We start from the raw sequence: 21,011 nt of genomic DNA, 5'->3' as shown, positions 1-21,011 counted from the left end.
TTGTAGGTTTTTGTCAGAATCAACATACAATATGATAATTTGATATTGTTCAAAATTCTACCTGGCCAAACTGACTAGTATTAGAAAGGCTGACCACCCTCCCCATTCTGAGGGGCTAGCCCCTTCTTCAGAGCATCTTTCTACCTTACTTACTAGAGTTATTCTAATTCCTTCCAATATCACTTATACTCTTAAATCATTGGGGATGTTTAATTATCTAGTGCCAACAAAGGCATTCTCTAAATTTTGTCTCCAATGGCTTGAACTCAGACTATTCAGATAATTTGTTCTGAGAAACTCAATACATTAATTCAAATACAAGCTTTAGTGCACAAAAATTAAATCTACAATATCTACTTATTTTGGATAATTTAAATGAACTTTATTTTTTATCTCATATATTGAACACTAACTGAGGTTTAGGAGAGGAAGAACTGCTGAACTGGAGAGCCAGCGAGTTATTTGCTCTCTGGAAACTTAATGGCAAGCTTTCATCCCAGAAACATAGGGAGATTCTTGAGGCCTACAGTTGCATTCCTGCCGCTCAGGGTAATCGATAAAATCTGGGGCAGGCAAGCCAGACAGGATCATTAGGGATTTGTTCCAGATTGTGAATGTTGGACAAACTGGAAGAATGAAGGTCACATCGAAAGTATGAAGATGGAGAGAGTTAGCTGGGTCATAGAAAGACAGCATGTTGTTGTCATAATCCAGGAGGACACCCAGGCGCTTCAACTGCGGGGGCACATCCACCAGCATTTCCTTATTGTTATGTCTCACCACGAAGTTACTATTGCATCGAGAGAAGACCCATGAGGAGGCATTCTTGCCAACCCATTCATTCTTTGGAGCTGATTTGTAGGCAATACCAATTGCATACCTGTGAGACAGTGGAAAGGAGAGAGAAATAAACATCTACGAATGATCTGAGTTCTGCTAGACACCATATAGGATATATGAAAAATAGAATACATGTTTTTTCCTTAAATAGTTTACACTTAGATGCAAAATGTTGATATCACTGCAGCTTTAAAAAGTTAGCAACTAGAGTGATGTAATAATTTTTAACTCCTAGCCCAGTATATTTTCCATGATTTTATAAAAAAGATGGCAAATTTATCCAGGAGTGGTTTTTATCACACACCTTTTAAGCTTAACTTATTGGTATTATGGTTGTGCTATAGAATTTAATCTCCCAGGAAGCTAACAATAGAGGAAAGAAGAGAAAATAAAAATGGGATCCACTCACCACGTTGAGGAACCCATGACCACCTCCCAATAGTGGCAGCCACTGTCAATGAATATATTTCCTGCTGCCCCATAGCATCCTGTGCCACTAAACCTCTCTGGGGTATGGCTCTTCTTCAAAGAGCTTTCATCCTTCTCCATCTGCAGTCCATCATTGGAGATCTTCAACTTCTTGTGAGTCATTTTGGGATCCAGTTTAAAGGGTTGGCCTGAGAAAAGTAGAAAAGTGTGATGAAGTATTTAAGAATTCTAGCTTTGTCCTCCAGGACCATCACTACCAGGGGAGCCTCAATATGATGATCACTCTTGGGTCAGTGGAAATTCGCTGCTGTTTAGATTACAGTTTTCAATAAAATAAAAATAGAGGTCAATCTTCCATAAAACGACCTTCATGGAGGCATTTATTTTTTCCACTGTGGGAAAAAATGTGGATCTCTCGTATGAGTATTTTTCTGGAAGTCATATTCTAAGCATACAGGACAGCCTATTGGCTGTCCCCCCATCATATATTATCAAATTAAAAAGGAGCTCTCAGTCTCATGTTCTCAAATATGCTTTGTACTTTGCTTTATTTCAATGGGTGATTTGGGATTTGGGTAGATTTTAAGAGGAGTGTTATGCTGTTTGAGGTGAGACAAAGTGAGGGGAATTGATGAAGCAATTGCTGTTTGGAGGCAGAACAAAAAAAAACAAAAACAAAAAAAAAACGAGAAGAACTCAGAAACAGGGCAATTGTTTTGGCCTCTTACAATTGGAATGTAAATGACATATAATTAGGCAACTTTGTTAGGGGTGACTGTTGCATCATCAGTGATCAGAGACAATGTTTGTTGTGTAGGATCATTCACAACAGAGAATTCCTTATAACCATGGACAAAAGCATTGTTACCAGGGCCAGTTGCTGGGTATGGTAATAACTTTATTATACAAATTACTTCTGTGGTAGACACTGTTGGCCAACCCAACACCCATTCCCAACTTTTTCTCTCTTACTCACTTTCAATATAGAGGCTGGAAAAGCTAAATATTCAATCCCCCAGCCTCCCTTACTGCTAGGGTTAGCTAATAAGATGGAAGCAGAAGTCAGACAGAGTTGGGGAAACTTTGGGGAATGTTTCTGTTTTCCCCGTAAAAGGGATAGCCATCATGTGTACCAATCCTTTCCTCCTCCTTTCTATCTTGAAAGGAAATATGACATTTGGAGGTTGCAGAGGCTATCTTGTGACTGTGTGGCAATATCCCAATGCACAGAGCTGTTGCACCAGCCCTAAACTGCCTACCTTCAAATTTCTTTCTATGTGCGAGAGAAAAAAATACTATTCGTTTAAGCTACTAACAAATACAATTTGTTAAGCTAAGTTAGTGCACTTTATGTTATTTGCAGTCAAAGCATTCCTAACAGATATGGCTTCTTTGCAGTAGGATTTTACTAGAGTATCACAAATAATGCTCTTTTACTCAATCGTCCTTCAAGCATCAAGGGTGGAATACAGAAAAAAACCCTTCACTAACATCCTCCCAAGCCTCCAGCTATTTTATGTATACCTCTTTGTCCACAAATCTTTCATAGGCACTAACAAACCCCTTGCCCAAAACACAAACTACAACAGCAAAACTCCTCTACCCAGTGGTACCACTCTCATGCACTGCTGTGGTTGCCTGCTCAGGCTAAGTATACTCCCGGGTATGGAGAGAAAAACTGATCTTTCCTTTGGGAATCACCACAACATACTGTTTGTTTTTAGTCGGGTAGGCTCACTGTTCCGGCTGCCTGCTTGGTTTATGGCTTTAACAATGAAGATGTAGCGTGTCCCACTCTGGAGTCCGTGCACTGTGTAATGGTTCTGTTTAATGTTGGGCACAATCATCCAGCTATCCACTGAATTATAAAGGCCTGTAAGATGGGAAAAGACATTAACCAGCAGTTAAGAGAGATAGGATTTAAAAACACACTGAAAATTCATCATAACTTCCCTTCTTAAAGTAAATTCATTTGGTTTCTTTTGAGTCATGGAAGATATAATGAGATGAACCAGGGCTTATGATTCCACTATTTCTTTTCCCTCAAAGAGCTAGGCTTATGGCAGGCTCCATGCTTCTGGCAATTGAATGCAACCACTAACAAAAGTTAGGTTACTTCAATTTTCTACCAAATAACACAGGAATGACCACTATACAAAATCACAGAATCATCACTCTGATGGAGTCTCTGGATCTTTACCGCAAATGTCCACTCCTCTGAGATCTGAGTCTGACCTTGTATAGATGGAGCAGTCCCATGCAAAGCACAGAAACATGGAAACTAAGTCTAAAGGACAACTAGACATCATATTGCCCTTGTTTTACAAATGGTAAACTATGATGGAGAGAAGAAAGGTGACTTGTCCAAGGCCACAGATAGTTGGTGATGGTGCTGAAAGTAGAACCCTCGTATCTTTTAATCCTAGTCCAGTGTGTTATCTCCACTACATCACAATTCATGGGGTGAATGACAGTGTTCCTTTGTCACTTCAAGGTAGTGAGGCTTTGGGGGCTTATGATTCTACTTTTTCACCACACCCTCACCCTTACTTCACAAACTAGCTGGGCTCCAAGGTATCATAGGGAAGCCAAGGAGATGATATGATAACCAAAGCAAGGTATCATCTCCTCTGATACATTTTTATCCTTTTCTGGCTCTGATTCCCATACTTATTTAAGGGTTGGGTGGTCCAGGAACATATTGTTGCCTGGAACCTTCTTCCCTCCCAAGTAGGGAAAGGAATCAGAGATCTAGGCTTCTGCTTTTGAAAGTCTTTAGACTATAAACATTTATTTAAACAGTGGGAAATTTACATAATTAAAAACATGTATTTGGCTAGATTTCAATAAGAGGGACCAACATCCTAGTCTGTGGAATATCTAAACTTCTCTCTTTTTAGTCAGCTTACCACTTTTTAACCAGACGGTGGAAAGGGCAAGGAAAGTGAGAAGTGTATTTAGTCACTTAAATGCAGCTCTAGTAAAGGATTTAGTGAGGTTGAAAACTGAAAATAATAGGTCATGAGTGTTTTGTAAGAGATCTGATGAAATGAGTTTTATAATTAATTTTGAGATAGGGAGAAAAAGCCTAAATTAAAACTAGAAAAAGAAGCATAATGGAGGGCAAACAGATGTTCTATACAAAGAAGAATTGTCGGAGATGCCAAGTGATTCTTATGAAAAAACAATAAGGATAAGGGCCAGGAACAATGTTTGAGGCCTCGCCTATCTATGTACCAATGCACAGTATGAATCACAAACTATACATGAAATTTTAATAGAAAAAAATACCATCTTTCAGATACACTTTTAACAACTAAAAAACAAACAAACAAAGACAAACTTTACAATGAAATATTATGCAACTGTGAAAAAAATGAGGAAGATCTCTATGAACTGATATAGAGTGATTTCCAGGATATATTGTCAATTGAAAAAAGCAAATTGCAAAAGAGCATATATAGTATGCTACTTTTTTTGAGAGAAAGGCAAATAAGAACACATACATATATTTGCTTGGATCCACAAAACAACAATAACAACAGGAAGGATAAATCAGAAAATAATGAAGTTGGCTACCTACAAGGGATGGGGGTGGGAGAACAGGATTAAAAGGATCTGGGAGGGAATGACACTTTTCTGAGTATACCTTTTTGCATAGTTTTCCCTTTGGAAGACATGTCATTGTTTTACAAATTCAAAAAATTAAAATTAAGATAACAAAATAGGAAAGGTGCAGACTAAAACTGAAGGCAAACTGAAGGAAACCCAGCTGCATTTCAAATGAACAATATAACCACACCAAAGCGGTGGGGATGGAAGGAGAACTTCAGACAGATCCTGAAGAATTATTAGGACGTTTGTTTTTGTAGTGATATGGGCAAAACAATTCTGAAACCATTTTAGATATATTATGGGTTTGAGCAAATGAGTATATGTGTTGATGTTGTTGGTAGAAGGAACATACAAATATGGAATGGGGGAACGCAAGAAAGAACCTGTGGAGATGGACTGGAATTGGAAGTATTCATGTGAACTCTTAATTTCTAATGAATATATTTATATTAGTGTAAGTTAATTGACGTTAAATATAGATCTTAATACTTTTTTTTTTTTTTTTTTTTTGGTGACTGGCCAGTACAAGGATCTGAACCTGTGACCTTGGTGTTATAAGGCTGTGCTCTAACCAACTGAGCTAATTAGTCAGCTCCCCTGAACTCTTAATTTCTAAAAGATGCATGTGCTTGTGTATGTGCACATATGTAATGTATGCATTATATTGTATGTGTATGTATATGCATACATATGTGGATTATGTGTGTATATCTAGTACCCAAGTCTTGGTCTCTAATATCATTCTCCCACCCACTAAAAAGAACCAGGGTTTCTTGAAAAAATGGCTGATTTCAAGGCTGGGACAGGATAAGGTCAAAATAAGCTTAGAACATTTTGTTATGCCAGAAAGTTAAAAAGTGCTCAAGAAAATGATGCGACAATGTCATAAGGATCCAGAAGTCACCCTGAAAGCCTCCCAGTGGCTAAGTCTAGACAATTGGAGCATCAAAATAAGGGCAGTAAAGAAGTATATACCACTGAAAAAAGAGAGTTCTTGAGTCAATATTGATAAATAAATACACAAATAGGGGGAAACAGGGAGTGGGGCTCTTCCTTATAGTAGAATGCTGAGTGTCAACTTGTAAATGTGAGAGGGAGTATGGAGCTATAAAATTATCATTTTGCCAATCACAATAAAGATTGTATTGGGCAAGAATCATCAATCGATGCTAAAACTGGGGTGGGGGTAGGGGTGAGAGGGTTTGATGAGGAAGCAGTATACTTTCATGGTCTTAAAATATTACCACACAGATTGCTTATTAGTGCCAAGAGATAAAACAGTAACTACACAGTGAAGAAATCAGACAACATCTTGACCAGGTGATCAAAATTAGCATCACCAATGAAGGGTAAGTGGACATCATGTGCCTCTAGATATGACACCCTAAGAAAGGACACAACATCATTTATACAGTATTCCAACCATGAATGCATAACCTGAACAATCATGAGGAAACATCAGACAAACCCAAATAAAGAACAGTATAATCAGGAAATAAAATGGCACTTTTTGAAATGTCAATGTCACTGAAGACAAAGAAAGGCTGAAGAAATGTTCCAGATTAGAGGAACCTAAAGAGATATGACAAATAAATGCATATCTGATCCTAGATTATAAAGGACAACATTGGGTTCTTTATATACTATAAAGTATATTATTGGGTCAATTGTCAAAAATGGAATATGAATAGTGGTTTATATAAAAGTATTGTAGCAATGTTAAATTTCTTAATGTTGATAACTGTACTGAGGTTATGTAAGAATATTTCCTTATTCTCAGAAAACATACACTGAAGAATTTAAGGGTGAAAGACTATGATGTATGCGATTTACTCTCAAATGGTTCTGGAAAAAAATAGAGAGAATGTTAGCAAATGATAAAGTAAGTGGGGCAAAATATTAACAATATGTGAATCTGAGTAAAGAGTATATGGGCATGCTTTGTCCTAGTCCTGCAACTTTTCTATAATTTTGAAATCATTTCTAAATTTAGAAAAGTAAATATATGATCCTCTGGGTGTCACTGAGACTTGGTGAGATGGGACTTCTGATTGAATTATGGTATACTCTTGTTCAAAAGGGAAAGACCATGATATGGAAATCCACCAACCTGAGTGTAAATGTGTGGCGGAGAGAATTTGCATGAGAAAGAAAAAGAGAAATAGAAGTTATTTTTGTGGCAGTATGTTATAGACTGTCTGGCCAGACAGCTTAAGGCCAATGGTTTCTTAATGCAAAACATGAAACTGAAACAGAGGAAAGAAAATATGGTAATTGAGAAGAAAAACATCCAAACATCTGTTGGAATTCTTATTCAGCTAACAGCATCATCTGGAACATTATCAGCATGATAGTTTCAAATCTTAGAAGAGGTGAGAAGAAAATTGAAAAAAAGTGGGGTGGGTAATTACTTCTCCAGACTTAATTCTAACCAACAAGGGTGAAATTTCTAGACAATAAAATGTGAAAACACCTCAAGGGAAAGTAGTTCTCAGAAGTGGGGTTCAGTCAATAGTGGTAGGCCAGATAGGCAGGTAGGATTGGGACCTTGAATATTTATAAATATTTATTCCTTGTAAAAGAGTTTCCCACTGCTATCCAAAATTTTGCTTCACGGCTCTGCCCTTGCCCCTGGACTTTTCTATCAACGATTGGAGGAAGAACAAAAGGCAGGCTGGAAGGAAAAGCAAATATATTGGAAGTAAAATCTGGACCCAAAACGATTTTGGCATGCTGAAATGAAGAGTCAAAGCTAACCAGATAAAATCTAATAGGGATAAATTCAAGGTGTTGTATTTCAGTTTAGACACTTAATTGTGTAAGAACAGGATTTGGAATACATAGTGATTTCAGTTATCTATATGCTCAGTAAATAGTCAGTAGTCAATGTGACAGCTGAAAAAATGTCAAAGGGGCATCAGCTAATGTACAAGAGAAATAATCCAGCTATCCTCTGCAGTGGTCAGACCACTTTTGGAGAACTGTATTCACTTTTTTGACAGCACATTTTGTAAAGAACTTTGACAAACAGGAGTATATCCATAAAAAGTATACCAGGATAGTAAAGGGTCTGAAAAACGATGTCATATAAGAAACAATTGAAATAACTGAGGATGTCTAGCCTTGAAAAGAAAAAAAAATTTTTTTTTTGTCTTTTTGTGACCGGTAAGGGGATCGCAACTCTTGGTGTGGTGTTGCCCGCACCGCGCTCAGCCAGTGAGCGCACTGGCCATTCCTGTATAGGATCCGAACCCGGGGCGGGAGCGCCACTGCGCTCCCAAGCGCTGCACTCTCCCGAGTGCGCCACGGGGCCGGCCCGAAAAGAAAATATTTACAAGAGACATACAAGCTACCTAAAATTATTCAAAGAGCTATTAGGTGCAAGATGGATTAGGTCTGTTAGTGAGACACAAAAGGCCAGAGCTAGGACAACTAACTGATGGTGGTGGTTTAATTCAAGGAGCATTAATCTTGAAGTCTGACAGGCTTGGGTTCCAGTTTTGATTCCATCATTTTGAAGCTTTGTAACCTTGGGCAACTCACTTACTTGAGTCTCATTTTCTTCACCTATAACATAGGGCTCATATAACCTATTTCGTAAGGCTAAGTAAGAACTCATGAGGGCCAAGTGAGATAATGTATGTGGGAGGGTTTGTAAATGGCAAAGCATAATATGAATGTAAATTATTACTGTCACTATTATATACTAAGAGGAAGAGTTGGGCTTCATATAAGGAAGCACTGGCAATTATTTATAGCTGCACAACAATCAAATGGGCTATTTTATTAGAAGTGAGCTCCCCATCACTGGAAATGTTCAAAGAGAGAGAGGCAAGACGATCACTACTGGTTGTCTGGCAAAAGGGAAGAAGATCAGACTAGATGACTTCTAAGGATTATTCCAATTCTAAGATGCTATGATCCTATCACTATTAAGAATTAACCTTTAAGCTTTTCTTCACAAAGGACTATATAGCCTTGAAAATAGAGGTAACAACCTTTATATCTTTGTTACTTCTCGGACTTGTTTTCAATCCCTGGAGACAACTTCTCTACCCATATTAGGAAGGAGAAGCAGAGTTGCTGGCTCTAAGACTTTCCAGAGCAGGAGAGATGGGTAAAGAAAAGTATGCCCGTGAGGCCTTAGAGTTTGTGACTTCTCAACCTGAAGAAACACCCAAGAACACAGCTACATGGGCCAAGTGGCTTAGGCTGGAGCTGCACGAGGCAAGTGTTTTTTAGAATTTGACCCCCAAATGTTCTCTCATCTCCCCACACATTGTCACAAAACAGAATTCTGCCCCTGAATTGTCACAAAACAAGAAAATAATGCCCATCAAGAGTGTTTAGTTGGAAAAAACTAAACTTTGTCATGCCGGCCTGTGAAGTCAGATACAAAAAGCACAAACACAAAAGTAAAAGAAAATACTAATTTGTCATTTGGCCAGCCACCAAAAAAAAAAAAAAAAAATACATGCGCATGCGCGCGCGCGCGCACACACACACACACACACACACTAATTTGCAGCTATGCAGATGCAACTTTAGAGTGGGAATCAGTTCCAGTCTTGAATCTAGCTTTAATTCTGCTTTTGTTTTGGGGTTTGTTTGTTTTTTTTCATTTTTCCCCCAGCACACTAAGGGGAACGTTCAGCTCAACCCCTCTTGACTGGCAATCAGTGAGTTAAATTCAGACTCTCCCTTGTCTTGCTCCAATTCACCAGAAGGTGAAGCCATAACATGTGAGCTAAACAACTGCTTTTTTAACATCCTTCATTTTGTGGCCGACTGAGACGTTTTTACATCTAGTGTAATTCTTGGTGGAAAAGGAGAAGGAGTAAAGGGAAGAGTGACAGAGGCAGGAGGCTTGTCACCATATTCAGTGATACAAATCGGTACGGTAAAGGAAGTAATAGTGTTTGAACATATGGTAATGTATTTTATCATGATAATGAAGTGGAAGAAGAATCAAAGAGAGGTATGGTCACACACACAAGACCAGCAATGATAGTGGCTTAGCTACCCATGAACAAATACTGAGCTGTGCTCTCTTTGGGAGAGTGGAGTGATGGGGATTAATTGAGGAAAGGTTGAGGACTGCATAAACAAATGGGAGTGGCCCCAGTGACTGCCCAGAAAGGAAATACACCACTTGTTTGTCACCCATCAGTAAGGTCTTTGCAATGCCCTAGGGAGCTTACACTGTCTATGAAACACTGTACTAAACAACCTAACATGTCTTACAAACACTTGCCTCGTGGCGCCCCGGCCAATCTTGAGCAGCTTACTGCTTCCTTACATTTCCTTATCTCTGGCCACAGGCCCCAACTACACCATGACTTACTGATGAAGTTAGCCTGGCCAGTGAATATGGTGTACTGAAGCTCATAGGAGCTGATGCTGAACTCATCATCCGAGATCCAGTGGACTGTAATGGTGTCATGGGAGGCAGTACAGAGTTCCTCTCGGATAGATGGTGGGTTTGGGGCTGTAAGGAAATGTGGAAAAGAAGGTAAGGAAAGCACACTCTCTTCCAGAATTTTACAATTGTCACTCTTCCACCTAATCCAACATCTCTTGGAGGTGTTTTCTTAATAGAGAAGTTTTGGATCACATGAACCATGCAAACTGAAACAAAGTGCTGAGATTTCAAGATCCCCAAAACAACTTTTGCTTCAACAGTGAAGATCTAAACCTAAGTTATTGTGATGGTTGTTCCAGCTGTCTAGTCTGTCTGTATACACATTTATATAGACATTAGAGCAAAGTGGTCACACAGTTTTCTTACTACATGATCCTCAACCTATTTCTTTCTGCTTCAAAATAAGTTCTATTACATACTTTTAGCAGTATAGTCAAGTGCAAATTAATAAGTTCCCTCGTCTGTAAAATGGGGATGACAATTACCTTACAGATTTGTTGTTAGGATTAATGATATAAAATTAATATACAATGTCTGGCATAAAGTAGATGTTCAAAAAATGATAGCTATGATAATATGTTAATAAAAATAGCTATAAACATAAACTAACTGTGTGTATATTTTTCTCATGAAATGATCATTCGATAATCCTGAAGGTAGCCAGCATTTTTAACAGACTGATTGCATTCCTCATTTTCTAAAATTGTCTGCAAGCCAGATATTTCTTACATTTTTCCTCCTGATCTGCTAATTCCTAAGTTTCCTTAAAACTACTTGAGTAGTACCTGTACCCATGTGGGACATTCTCTAACATTCCCTAAGTGCCACCTGAGTTCTCTCCTCATAACAATCCACAATATATTACTGATAGACTCAAAAGGAGAAATTCATCAGCAGTTTCTTGTGTTTTATTTCTGGACCCCAGAAATATTTGACAAATCGTCTTTTCTTTTTGTCTGTTACAAGAGCTAAAATATATTCTATCTAAAAATGCACATGTATTGTTTTAAAGATTATAAAAACATTTTCATTGTAAATATCGTCCTTTTCAGATTATTTTTAAGTTCAAGCACACTAAAAGAAAAAATAAATAAAATGGGAAGGAAAGCACATCATTTCATACCTGTTAAATAATCTAGCCCCTCCAGCAGTTTCTTTTCTCTGGAAAAATCTAAAGCAAAGTTTTCAAAGGCATCATTAAAATTGATGTCTGGAATCAGAACTTGAGAAGAAGCAGTTGCCATAGCGACCCTGAAAAAGAGAAAAGTACATCAATATACATCAAAATAGGCTTGCGACCTTCATCCAGTGCTTGATTTCTGGTGTAACAAGGTGAAAATAAATGACTTGTAAGGCTTGGTTCATTAAGTGAAAATATCATATCTATGCTTTTCCAGTAGAAACCATTTAAATTCTAATCATCAGGAAGCAATTTCGAGTCATACCATATTTATTCACATATGTTCACCCCTCAAACACTCCCCCATCCTGTCTTAATTTTGAGAAGTAAATAGAAGATTTTTTCCCCTCTGCATCATTTTCCATCTGGCAGGCAGCATCAAAACTGACCTCTGAAGGCTTGGTAAGAGCAATTTTAGTGAATTTTTTCTCTCTCTCTCTCAATTTTAAAAATATAATTAAAAAGCCAGCATGCTGAGTTAACACCTTCCTCTAAACACTGTCCTTTATCTTATTATATTTATATTTCATTTTATTTTCTTTAATTGTATAATGCTATGGTAGTTTTATCTCCTTGACTAATTCTAAGAGTCTCAAGAGTGGGGTTCATATTTTGTACCTCTTATATCTTCCATGGTCCCTAACACAGTGTTGGACACATAGTGAATAAATAATTATTGAATGAATAACTGAATCACTAACAGCAACAACATGATTACTAACAGGTTTTGAGTGCTTAGTATATACAAGGCACCGTGCATGCACTTTATATACATTACCTAATTTAATTTACTCCTTACCATAACCCTGTGTAGTGAATGTTATTTCCATTTTGCAAATAAGAAAGTTGACAATTTGAAACACTAAGTAACTTGCCCAAGATCATGCAACCACTAAGGGTCAGAAATATAATTGAACCCATGTCCATCTGATTCTAAAATCTGTAACCTTAATCATTTAGACTGTTCCTTTTTTAAAAAATTGAGGTGTATTTTATATACTTGGACAATTCTTAACCATGGTTACCCATCAGAATTATCTGGGGGAGCTTTTACCAATATATACATGTTTAAGTCTTATGCCAGACCTTCTAAATCAGAGCCAATGAAGATCCTTGCTCATGCAAATGACAGGATGGAAAGAAACACTAACTTGGCAACAATATACAGGTTAGAGTGCAGGGAAGAGGCACTGAATGTAGGAAGACCAGAGAGGGAACTTTTACAGTGAACTAGTTGTAAAGGGATGAGGTGTTGAACAAATACATATCCTCATGCATGTATACCCCGCTACACAACTACCAACAATATCTCTTGGCTGTTTCTGAAAATAGAATTGTTTCAGGAATAAACTATAGGCCAGGATAAACAAATGAAAGACTAAATCAGTACAATCTTTAGGTCTCACATTGAATAGCCCATCTTCCAAGATTTGGTGAGTAAGTAGACAGCAACCGTTTTAGGGTAAGAGTTAAGCCAGAAAATTGGCTCATGAAATTTTTTCCTGGTCTTCTCAATTTTCTTTCTTTCTTTCTTCCATCCATCCATCCATTCATCCATCCATCCATCCATCTAATACTTATTATGCACAACTAATGTGTCAGGCACTGTGCTGGGTACTGAAGATACACAGGGAGAACAAGTTTGTTCTCACAGAGCTCACAGATTGTGGAGGAGAAAGACGTTGAATAGGCAATAGAAGTGCTGCTACAAAAGGAGTAGAGCATACACAAGAGTCACCTAGCAGGGACTTGGAAGCTAAGGGAAATCTCCCTGGAGGAGGTTAATTTTAAGCAATGACCTACATGATGAGTAAGGAATTAAAGACTATGTCGATATGTGTGCATTCTCTCTTGCCTGAAGGCTGGAGAAGGAGGCAAGGTAATGAGGGCATTGTAGGCCATACTACAAACTTTGGACTTTATCCAAAGAATAATGGAATCCACTGAAGCATTTTAGGCAAAGGAGTGATATGCTCAAATTTATCTTATAAGAAGAATACTGTGGCTGCAGTGGATGGACTGGAAAGTGTCAAAATTGGAAGCAGGCAGAACAGATTTTAAGGTGTCTAGGAATGAGCAGAAAGTAAAATGATGACAGGAATACAGACAAAACAGAAAGAGTTAATTCACAAAACAGGAAAGCAGCCAATAAATATATTAAAAAGCCCAACTACATGAGAAATCAAAGAAATGTATATTAGATTACAAAGAGTGAAAATATAGAAGCTTTTTATGACTATATTAAATAATGCCCACATGTTGTTACTAGGACTGAAATTGATACACATTTGGGAGGCCAATTTAGCATTAAATATCAAAATAGTTCAAAATGTAAATATTCTTTGACACCACAGTTCAACTTCATAAAATTTTTACTAAGGAAATAATTGAGATGTATGCAAAAATACAGGGCACTCAAAACACCGTATGTAACTTAATTGTTTAGAAATGGAGACTGAGCTAAGTAATGTATTATACATTAAAAGATGAAATATTATGAGGCCATTGGCAATCGGGTTTTACAATAATATCCAATGACATGGGGAAAAGATTGTGATATATTAAGTTTCAAATGTAGGATATAATACAATATATACAGCATGATCTTATGTTTGTGAAATATATATAAATATAAATATTGGGATACTGTATTCTCAAATGCTAACAATGACTGAAAGGTTAAGAATGAGTTAAAAGTGACATTGTGGTATGTGTGTTACTGTTTCTGTGAGCAAACTGCAACATTAGCATCTTGTTGCAGTCTCTCAAGGCCTTGATCTTTTTTAGGGATAATATAATAAGTGTCATTTTTAAAGGGGAGGGGATACCTCTCTCAGCTAAAATTTCATTTTAACTGAAGTCCGTGGTGCCTTAACACAATACAATTAATAATAATGGGTGTGACTTGCAGACCCTGCGTGAGACCAGTGAGAAAGATATTTATGCTGTGTAGATGATTTTCGAATCATACCACATAGATAGCCATATTTTCCACATACACCACAGGCTATGAAAAGAGCCTATGAAAAGAAGATTTACATAGAAAGTTGGGAAACATCAATATCTAGATGGTAATTGAAGCCTTAGAGTTAATGAGTTTACAACAATTAGAATGTGTTGTAAATGAAGAGAGTAGCCTAAGACAGAATCACAAAGAACAACAGCATTAAAAGAATAGGTCAAGGAAGAATTGTTCACAAAGGCAGAAGAAACCAGACAGGAAGAAACCCAAGAGTGTTCATGGAAGCTAAGGGTGGAGAAATTTCAAGTAAAAATGGTCAGTGGGGACAAATGCTACTAAGAGATCAAGAAAGGTAAAACAGTACGATTAAACAAATTAGTGCCTATTACATTTAGCAAAAAGTATTCATTTGGTGACCTTGAAAAGAACACTTTCAGTGGTGTGGTAGCGAAAGAAAACATTTCCGAGGGTTAAAGAGTGGGGACAATTAAATACAGTGGTTTAAATACATGTTTTATCTCTGCTTTCATGAAAACTCACTGAAATGATAGTAAGAGTGAAACATCATAAGTCCACAAAGACAAAGAATGGAAAAAGAGATGCCAACAAGTAAGAGATTGTCAACAAATGTGTGGAAGCTAGAAAGGGATGGATGTGTGGTAACTAGCAACAGACCAGAAAAAGCTGGATCAGGAAACCAACAACATCAACCTGATTTAGTGCCACGGAAGTTGAAAGTTTGCATGAGGAACAGCTAGACCCCCAGATTCACTAAACCAGAGACTTCCCTTCCCTCATCCTTGCAAGAGATGTGAGGTTTACTTTCTACAGAGCTTTGACTTTATACTAAAAGCAGTCATAAAACTCTCAGCTTCCTTTCCCTGCTTGGCTCCCAGAATCCTGGCAGCCAGGCATATACTTTCCACCCCCTATCAAAAACAGAAAATCGGAGAATTTTTTCCAAGCTAAACTGACCCAAGAGACAACACCTACAGAACTGACACTTGCAGTCCCTCAATAAAAAGCTGGCATTCTACAAAGTTCACCAAGAGGCAAATTGCACCCATGCCCCTCAAAGCTTCTAGTCATTTTTTAATACTTAAATTCAAACAAGTAGCCAAAAGCTAACCAGACATTTAGGGAAAGATAGCAACTTAAACTAACAGAGAAAAGAAACTTGAAGGAAACCAAGACAATGCAGGGTTTAGAAGAAAACTTTGAAAAATGATAATATTTTTGGGAAGAAAAACAAATAGTTTGTATCCACAGAACGCTAAAAGAAGAAACAAAGATCAAGCAAGAATTAGCTCTTGTAAATAAAAATATAAATGCCAAAATTAAAATTTTAATAGAAAGATTAGATGAAAAATTAAGAAAATATCTTAGCTAATAAAACAAGAATACAAAGTCATGGAAAATAGAAAACAAAAGATTTTTTAGATTAAAGGGGAAATCTAGGATGTCCATCATCTGACTAATTAGAATCCCACAAAGAGAGGAGAGAGAATAGAAGGAGGAAAATATTAGCAAATAATACAAGAAAATTTTCTGGAACTAGAGGTCACCAGTCTTCAGATTGGAAAGACTTACTGAGTGCCCAGCAAAAATGAATGATAAAAGACCCACAACCGGGCAAATTATTGGTGGAATTTCAGAAAAACTGGGTTACAGATAAGATTTTAAAAGCTTCTAGATTTTAATGACTATTATCAAAAAGATAAAAAGATAACAGGTGTTGGCGAGAATGTAGAATTAAGTTAGTGCAACCATTATAGCAAATGGTATGGAGGTTCCTCAAGAAAACTAAAAATAGAACTACCATATGTTCCCACTTCTCAGTATTTATACAAAGAAATTGAAATCAATATGTCTAAGAGATATCTGCACTCCCCTGTTCACTGCAGCATTATTCACAGTAGCCAAGATATGGAATCAACCTATGTGTCCATCAGCAAATAAATGGATAAAGAAAATGTGATATATACAAGGGTACTTCAAAAAAAATCATAGAAAAATAGAATTAAAAGATAATTCTAATCTTTCTATGAACTTTTTGAAGCACCCTTATATATAAAATGAAATACTATTCAGCCTTTAAAAAGAAGAAAATCCTGTCATTTGCAGCGGCATGGATGAACCTGGAGGACATTATGCTAAGTAAAATATGCTAGGCACAGAAAGACAAATACTGCATGATCTCACTTATATGTGGAATCTAAAAAAGTCGAATTCATACAAGTAGAGAATAGAGCGGTGGTTACCAGAGGCTGGTGGGGGAGGAAGGGAATGAGGAGCTGTTGGTTAAAGGGTACAAAATTTAAGTTGGATATGAGGAATAAGTTTCTGAGATCTACTGCACAGCAGCGTGACTACAGTCAATAATAATATATTTTATATTTCAAAATAGCTAAGAGTAAATATCAAATGTCTCACCACAAAAAATGATAAGTGAGGTAATGGATATGTTAATCAGCTTGATTTAATCATTCCACATTGTATACATATATCAAAACATCACATTGTACCCCATCAATGTAAACGAGTATGATTTGCCAATTAAAAATAATGTTAAGCTTCTAGATTTTAGAATATAGGTCATATTTAAAATAACAGGAATCAAAATGTCAGTGAACTGGTCAATACAACGTTGGAAGTCACGAGATGTGGAGGATACTAACATTAATAAAGCACATGTATTTCACAGGGCCTTAACCTTTACCTGAGTAGGGCCACAGTCCTCACTTTTTAGCAGGGTCAAAGCCCTGTAGTTTAAGGAATAGCCTAACTTTTTAGTATACACATAGAAATGCTAAGTTTGGGAAAAACAGAAAACTTTCACACGACTTAAGTCTCTGTTGTAGATAAAAAAAAAAAAAAAAAAAAAAAAAAAAAAACTGTAATACAGCAAAAGTGATTGCTCTAAGGGCAGTCATCCTTGGTGCAGCTAGACCTAATGATGGGAAAGTATGTGAGCTAAAAGCTTCAAGGTTAATGGTTGGGGGATGTTCCTCATCTTGCCTTCAGCTGTTTCTTTAAGTTTCTTGGGAAACTAAGTGTTGCCTTGATGATTATCTCATTGTTTCTTTTTGTACTTCACATAGCTTAGTTTTTTGACTCCTACTATGACTGATTAACCACCTGTGTTCTTTTCTGTATCTTTCTTGCCTGGACAATAAAAACAGAGAAAACCTGATTTGGGCTTATTCCTAGGGATCCTTCTCTCTTGAAGGAATTCCTCCTAGGATTAACCCCTTCAGGCCTCTTATTGCTCTGGAGAAATGGGCTTTGAGTAATCCTTTGCACCTCTGTCACCCTGGGAGAAGTGAGGAGACAATGGAGCCATGCCTTTAAAATTATAAGGGAAATTTACATCTAACATATCAAGCATGAAAATTAATTTAAAATATTTTTAGACAAAAAATTCTCAACAATTTACTTCCTATGTACTATTTCTTAAGAAATTTGTTCCAAAAATTTAAGGGAGTAAGATGGTATAGGAAGGGGAAGTCTAGGCAGAGCCCAGTGGACTCCCTAAAATTATGGAGACAGAACTGAGAATCCAGGGAGACTAACTTGGCTAGAGTTCACAGGACAGAGTACCAGAGAATAAAAAGCTACAGAGAGAAAATTCTGGAGACCTTCAGAGGGTTTCCCTCTAGTATTCAACAGAATACTGATCAACAGATGCAGGTGAAGAAACTATCCAATGCAGGGGAAAGAGCACCCGAATAGATTAGAGGGAAATACCAACCCCTGGTGGTCACATAGGTCAAGTAATAGTGTCTGTTCCTACTAGCTAAACTGGAAAATTTCATAATTCATGAAACACTGGGTAGAGTACTTAGAAAGGTTTTACCTCAATAGTGGGAAAAAATTGTCTCTAGACTAAACACTGCTCTGATCACACCTATCAAACCTTAAAAGCAAGACTTGAAAGGATCAAGCTATTTTCAAGCAACTTAACTGTGTCCCAGAACAAAGCTTAAGAATATTTATAGGAATGCAAAAATATGCAGCACTCATCAAGAAAAAATTCACAAAGTCTGGCATCCAATCAGAAATTACCAGACATGCAAAGAGTCGGGAAAATACAAGCCATAATGAGGAGAAAAAGCAACCAAGTGAAACTGACCTAGATCTGGCACAGATGTTAGAATTAGCAGGCAAGGACATTAAAACAGTTATTATAACTGTATACCATATGTTCAAAAAGCTAAAGGGAAGGCTGAATATCTGAAGTACAGATATGGAAGACAGAAAAAAGACCCAAGTCAAACTTCTAGAGATTAAAAACTACAATATTTGAGATGAAAAATATGCTGGTGGGGGGGTTAACAACAGATTGGGCATTATAGAAGAAAAGGTTAGAGAACTTGAAGAAATATCAATAGAACCTATCCAAAATAAAACACACAGAGAAAAAAAGACTCCAAAAGAAAAAAATAACAGAGCATCAGTGAGCTATAGCACAACTTCAAGCAGCCTAACATACATGAAAATGAAATTGGAGTCTCCAAGAGTGGGAAGAGGTGACATAAAAAAAAATTTAAAGATTCAGAAGAAGAGAACAGAACTAATTGTGGTTACTAAAGGTGGAAAAAGGGGAGGGGAGAGAGGTTAGGGAGAAACTGGTTAATGAACACAGGTAATGATTATGTTTTGTAATGATGAACATGCTAATTATTCTGATTTGATCATCACACATTGTATGCAGGTATCGCTATTCACCTCTACCCAACAAATATGTATAATCAATTATTTTTCAATTAAAAAAAAAAACAATGAGGAAGATCTTTATTAAGTGATATGGATTAATTTCCAGGACATACTTTTGAGTGAAAAAATCCAAATGCAAAAAAAGGATCATAGTACATGTAATATAGTCTAAGAAAATATGCATGTATCTTCTCACTTGTGCAAACAGAAACACAGGAAGGACAAACCACGACTAATGATACTGGTTACCTAAAGGAGATGGATAGAGATGAATGGAAAGAATGGGAGAATGGGAACAGGGGAGGAGGGTTAAGGAGAGAGTGACACTTCTTTGAGTATACCTTTTTTGAAAATATGTTCTGACATTTGGAATCATGATCATGTTAGTCATACTTGATAAATAGTTAAAATGAGTCAGGAAGTGGAGGAAATTCAAAATGCTATGTACATAGTAACAAATTTGAAAAATAGTGTTTTAACTATATGTTGTAAGGCTACAGACAAAAAAAACTGCATGCAAATAAATAGTTCCTAAAATTTGTTTTTCATTGGGGTATGAGTTAGCAATTTAATAACTACTCTATGTGTATTCTAGCATTGCTCAAATAAATAAATATATTGTGTAAAACAAGAAAAAAATATTTGAATAAATAACAGCTAAAAACATTTCCAAACTTGTGGAAGGCAATTGATAGTCAAAAATTGAAAAATAAATAAATAAAAATAGCAAAGTAAGGATGCTATTTAGAAACGTAAAGGTCATACCAGTATAAACACCTAAGAGTTGAAATTGCCTGCCTTTGTTGTAAAAGTGTACACTATGGCTCTGGACTTCCTAGACTTGAATCCTGCCTCTGCCCCTTACTAGCTGGGTGATCTTAGGCAAGTCACTAAATCTCTCTGAGCTTCGTTCTCTCATTTGTAAAATGGGGATGACAGTAGCGTTACCTCATAAGGCTTTTGTGAGGATTAAATGAGTTGATAGTTATAAAGGCTTGGAATAATGTCCAGGATAATATAAGGGCTCAATATTGTTATTAGAGAGTGGGAATTGGGGATGAGGAGATTGCTATATTTTGCGATATGACTTGTAATATTTTAATTTCTATACATGTATAATGTACATAGATAGAAATATATGTACTTCAATTTACATGAATTTTAAATATTTAAGAAGAGTAAATTAGGGGTGAGGAAATGAAAAGTCTTTCTAGAAGTTTCCTATGAAGGGAAGGGTAGGGATAGGGTGATAGCTAGAGGGGGTATGAGGCAGAGGAAAGTTGTGCACTTTTTTGAAGGTAGGAGAAACATGAATGGGTTTAAAAGGAGATGTAAAGTCAACTATAGAGGACGAGAAATTGAAGCTATGGAAAAAAGAGGGCATGTGGCCAAAGCACAAATGAAGGGACATCTCTTCCATTATAATCAGAAGGAAAACAGAAGTAATGGATTTCGGACATAGGTATGTCTAGCAGTTTGGTATGAGAACTTGAGGAATTCATCATTTCATACCAACTGTTCTCTGTAAAATAAGAGGGCATTTGCTGAGCATGAGCAAGAAAGTGGCAGGGTTGGAATTTTGAGGTGAGTACAAAAGATTTGAAATAGACATTGTGGAGACAAGTTAAAAAGAAAGCTGGCCAAAGCAACACAGAAAGATTTCAGGTCAGTACTAAGGGCCCAGGTGAGATTAGAAGCCATAAATTTGTGGTGCATTAGTCCCAACCTCTTTGATTATGTGATCTTCTCCAGCAGGGCTCTGCAACTCAAATACAGACCTGGAAAAGGTGGGACTAGCTGGACTGAATCAGGGTTGAGATTTTATTAGGTTGGTGTGATAAAAGAAC

At 36.9% G+C, this 21,011-nt stretch overlaps 1 protein-coding gene across 3 annotated transcripts in view; it reads right to left on the bottom strand.

Moving 5' to 3' along the window:
• Window positions 1-357: 357 nt before the first annotated feature.
• The window catches only part of MID2 (midline 2), an 81,228-nt gene continuing 60,574 nt past the window's right edge, over window positions 358-21,011 (bottom strand). For 2 of the 3 annotated variants that reach the window (XM_063083318.1, XM_063083316.1), the window contains exons 6-10: window positions 11,430-11,557; window positions 10,139-10,372; window positions 2,981-3,142; window positions 1,250-1,457; window positions 358-880 (exon numbers count right to left, since the gene is read on the bottom strand). In XM_063083318.1, the coding sequence (XP_062939388.1) occupies window positions 478-880; window positions 1,250-1,457; window positions 2,981-3,142; window positions 10,139-10,372; window positions 11,430-11,557 (1,135 nt within the window). In that variant the 3' untranslated portion in view covers window positions 358-477. The remainder of the gene's footprint in view (window positions 881-1,249; window positions 1,458-2,980; window positions 3,143-10,138; window positions 10,373-11,429; window positions 11,558-21,011) is intronic. The other variant, XM_063083317.1, reaches the window with a different exon arrangement.

Source organism: Cynocephalus volans, chromosome X (genome assembly GCF_027409185.1).
Source record: "Cynocephalus volans isolate mCynVol1 chromosome X, mCynVol1.pri, whole genome shotgun sequence".
Classification (NCBI taxonomy): Eukaryota; Metazoa; Chordata; class Mammalia; order Dermoptera; family Cynocephalidae; genus Cynocephalus; species Cynocephalus volans.
This window is presented reverse-complemented; position numbering and strand designations above follow the sequence as displayed.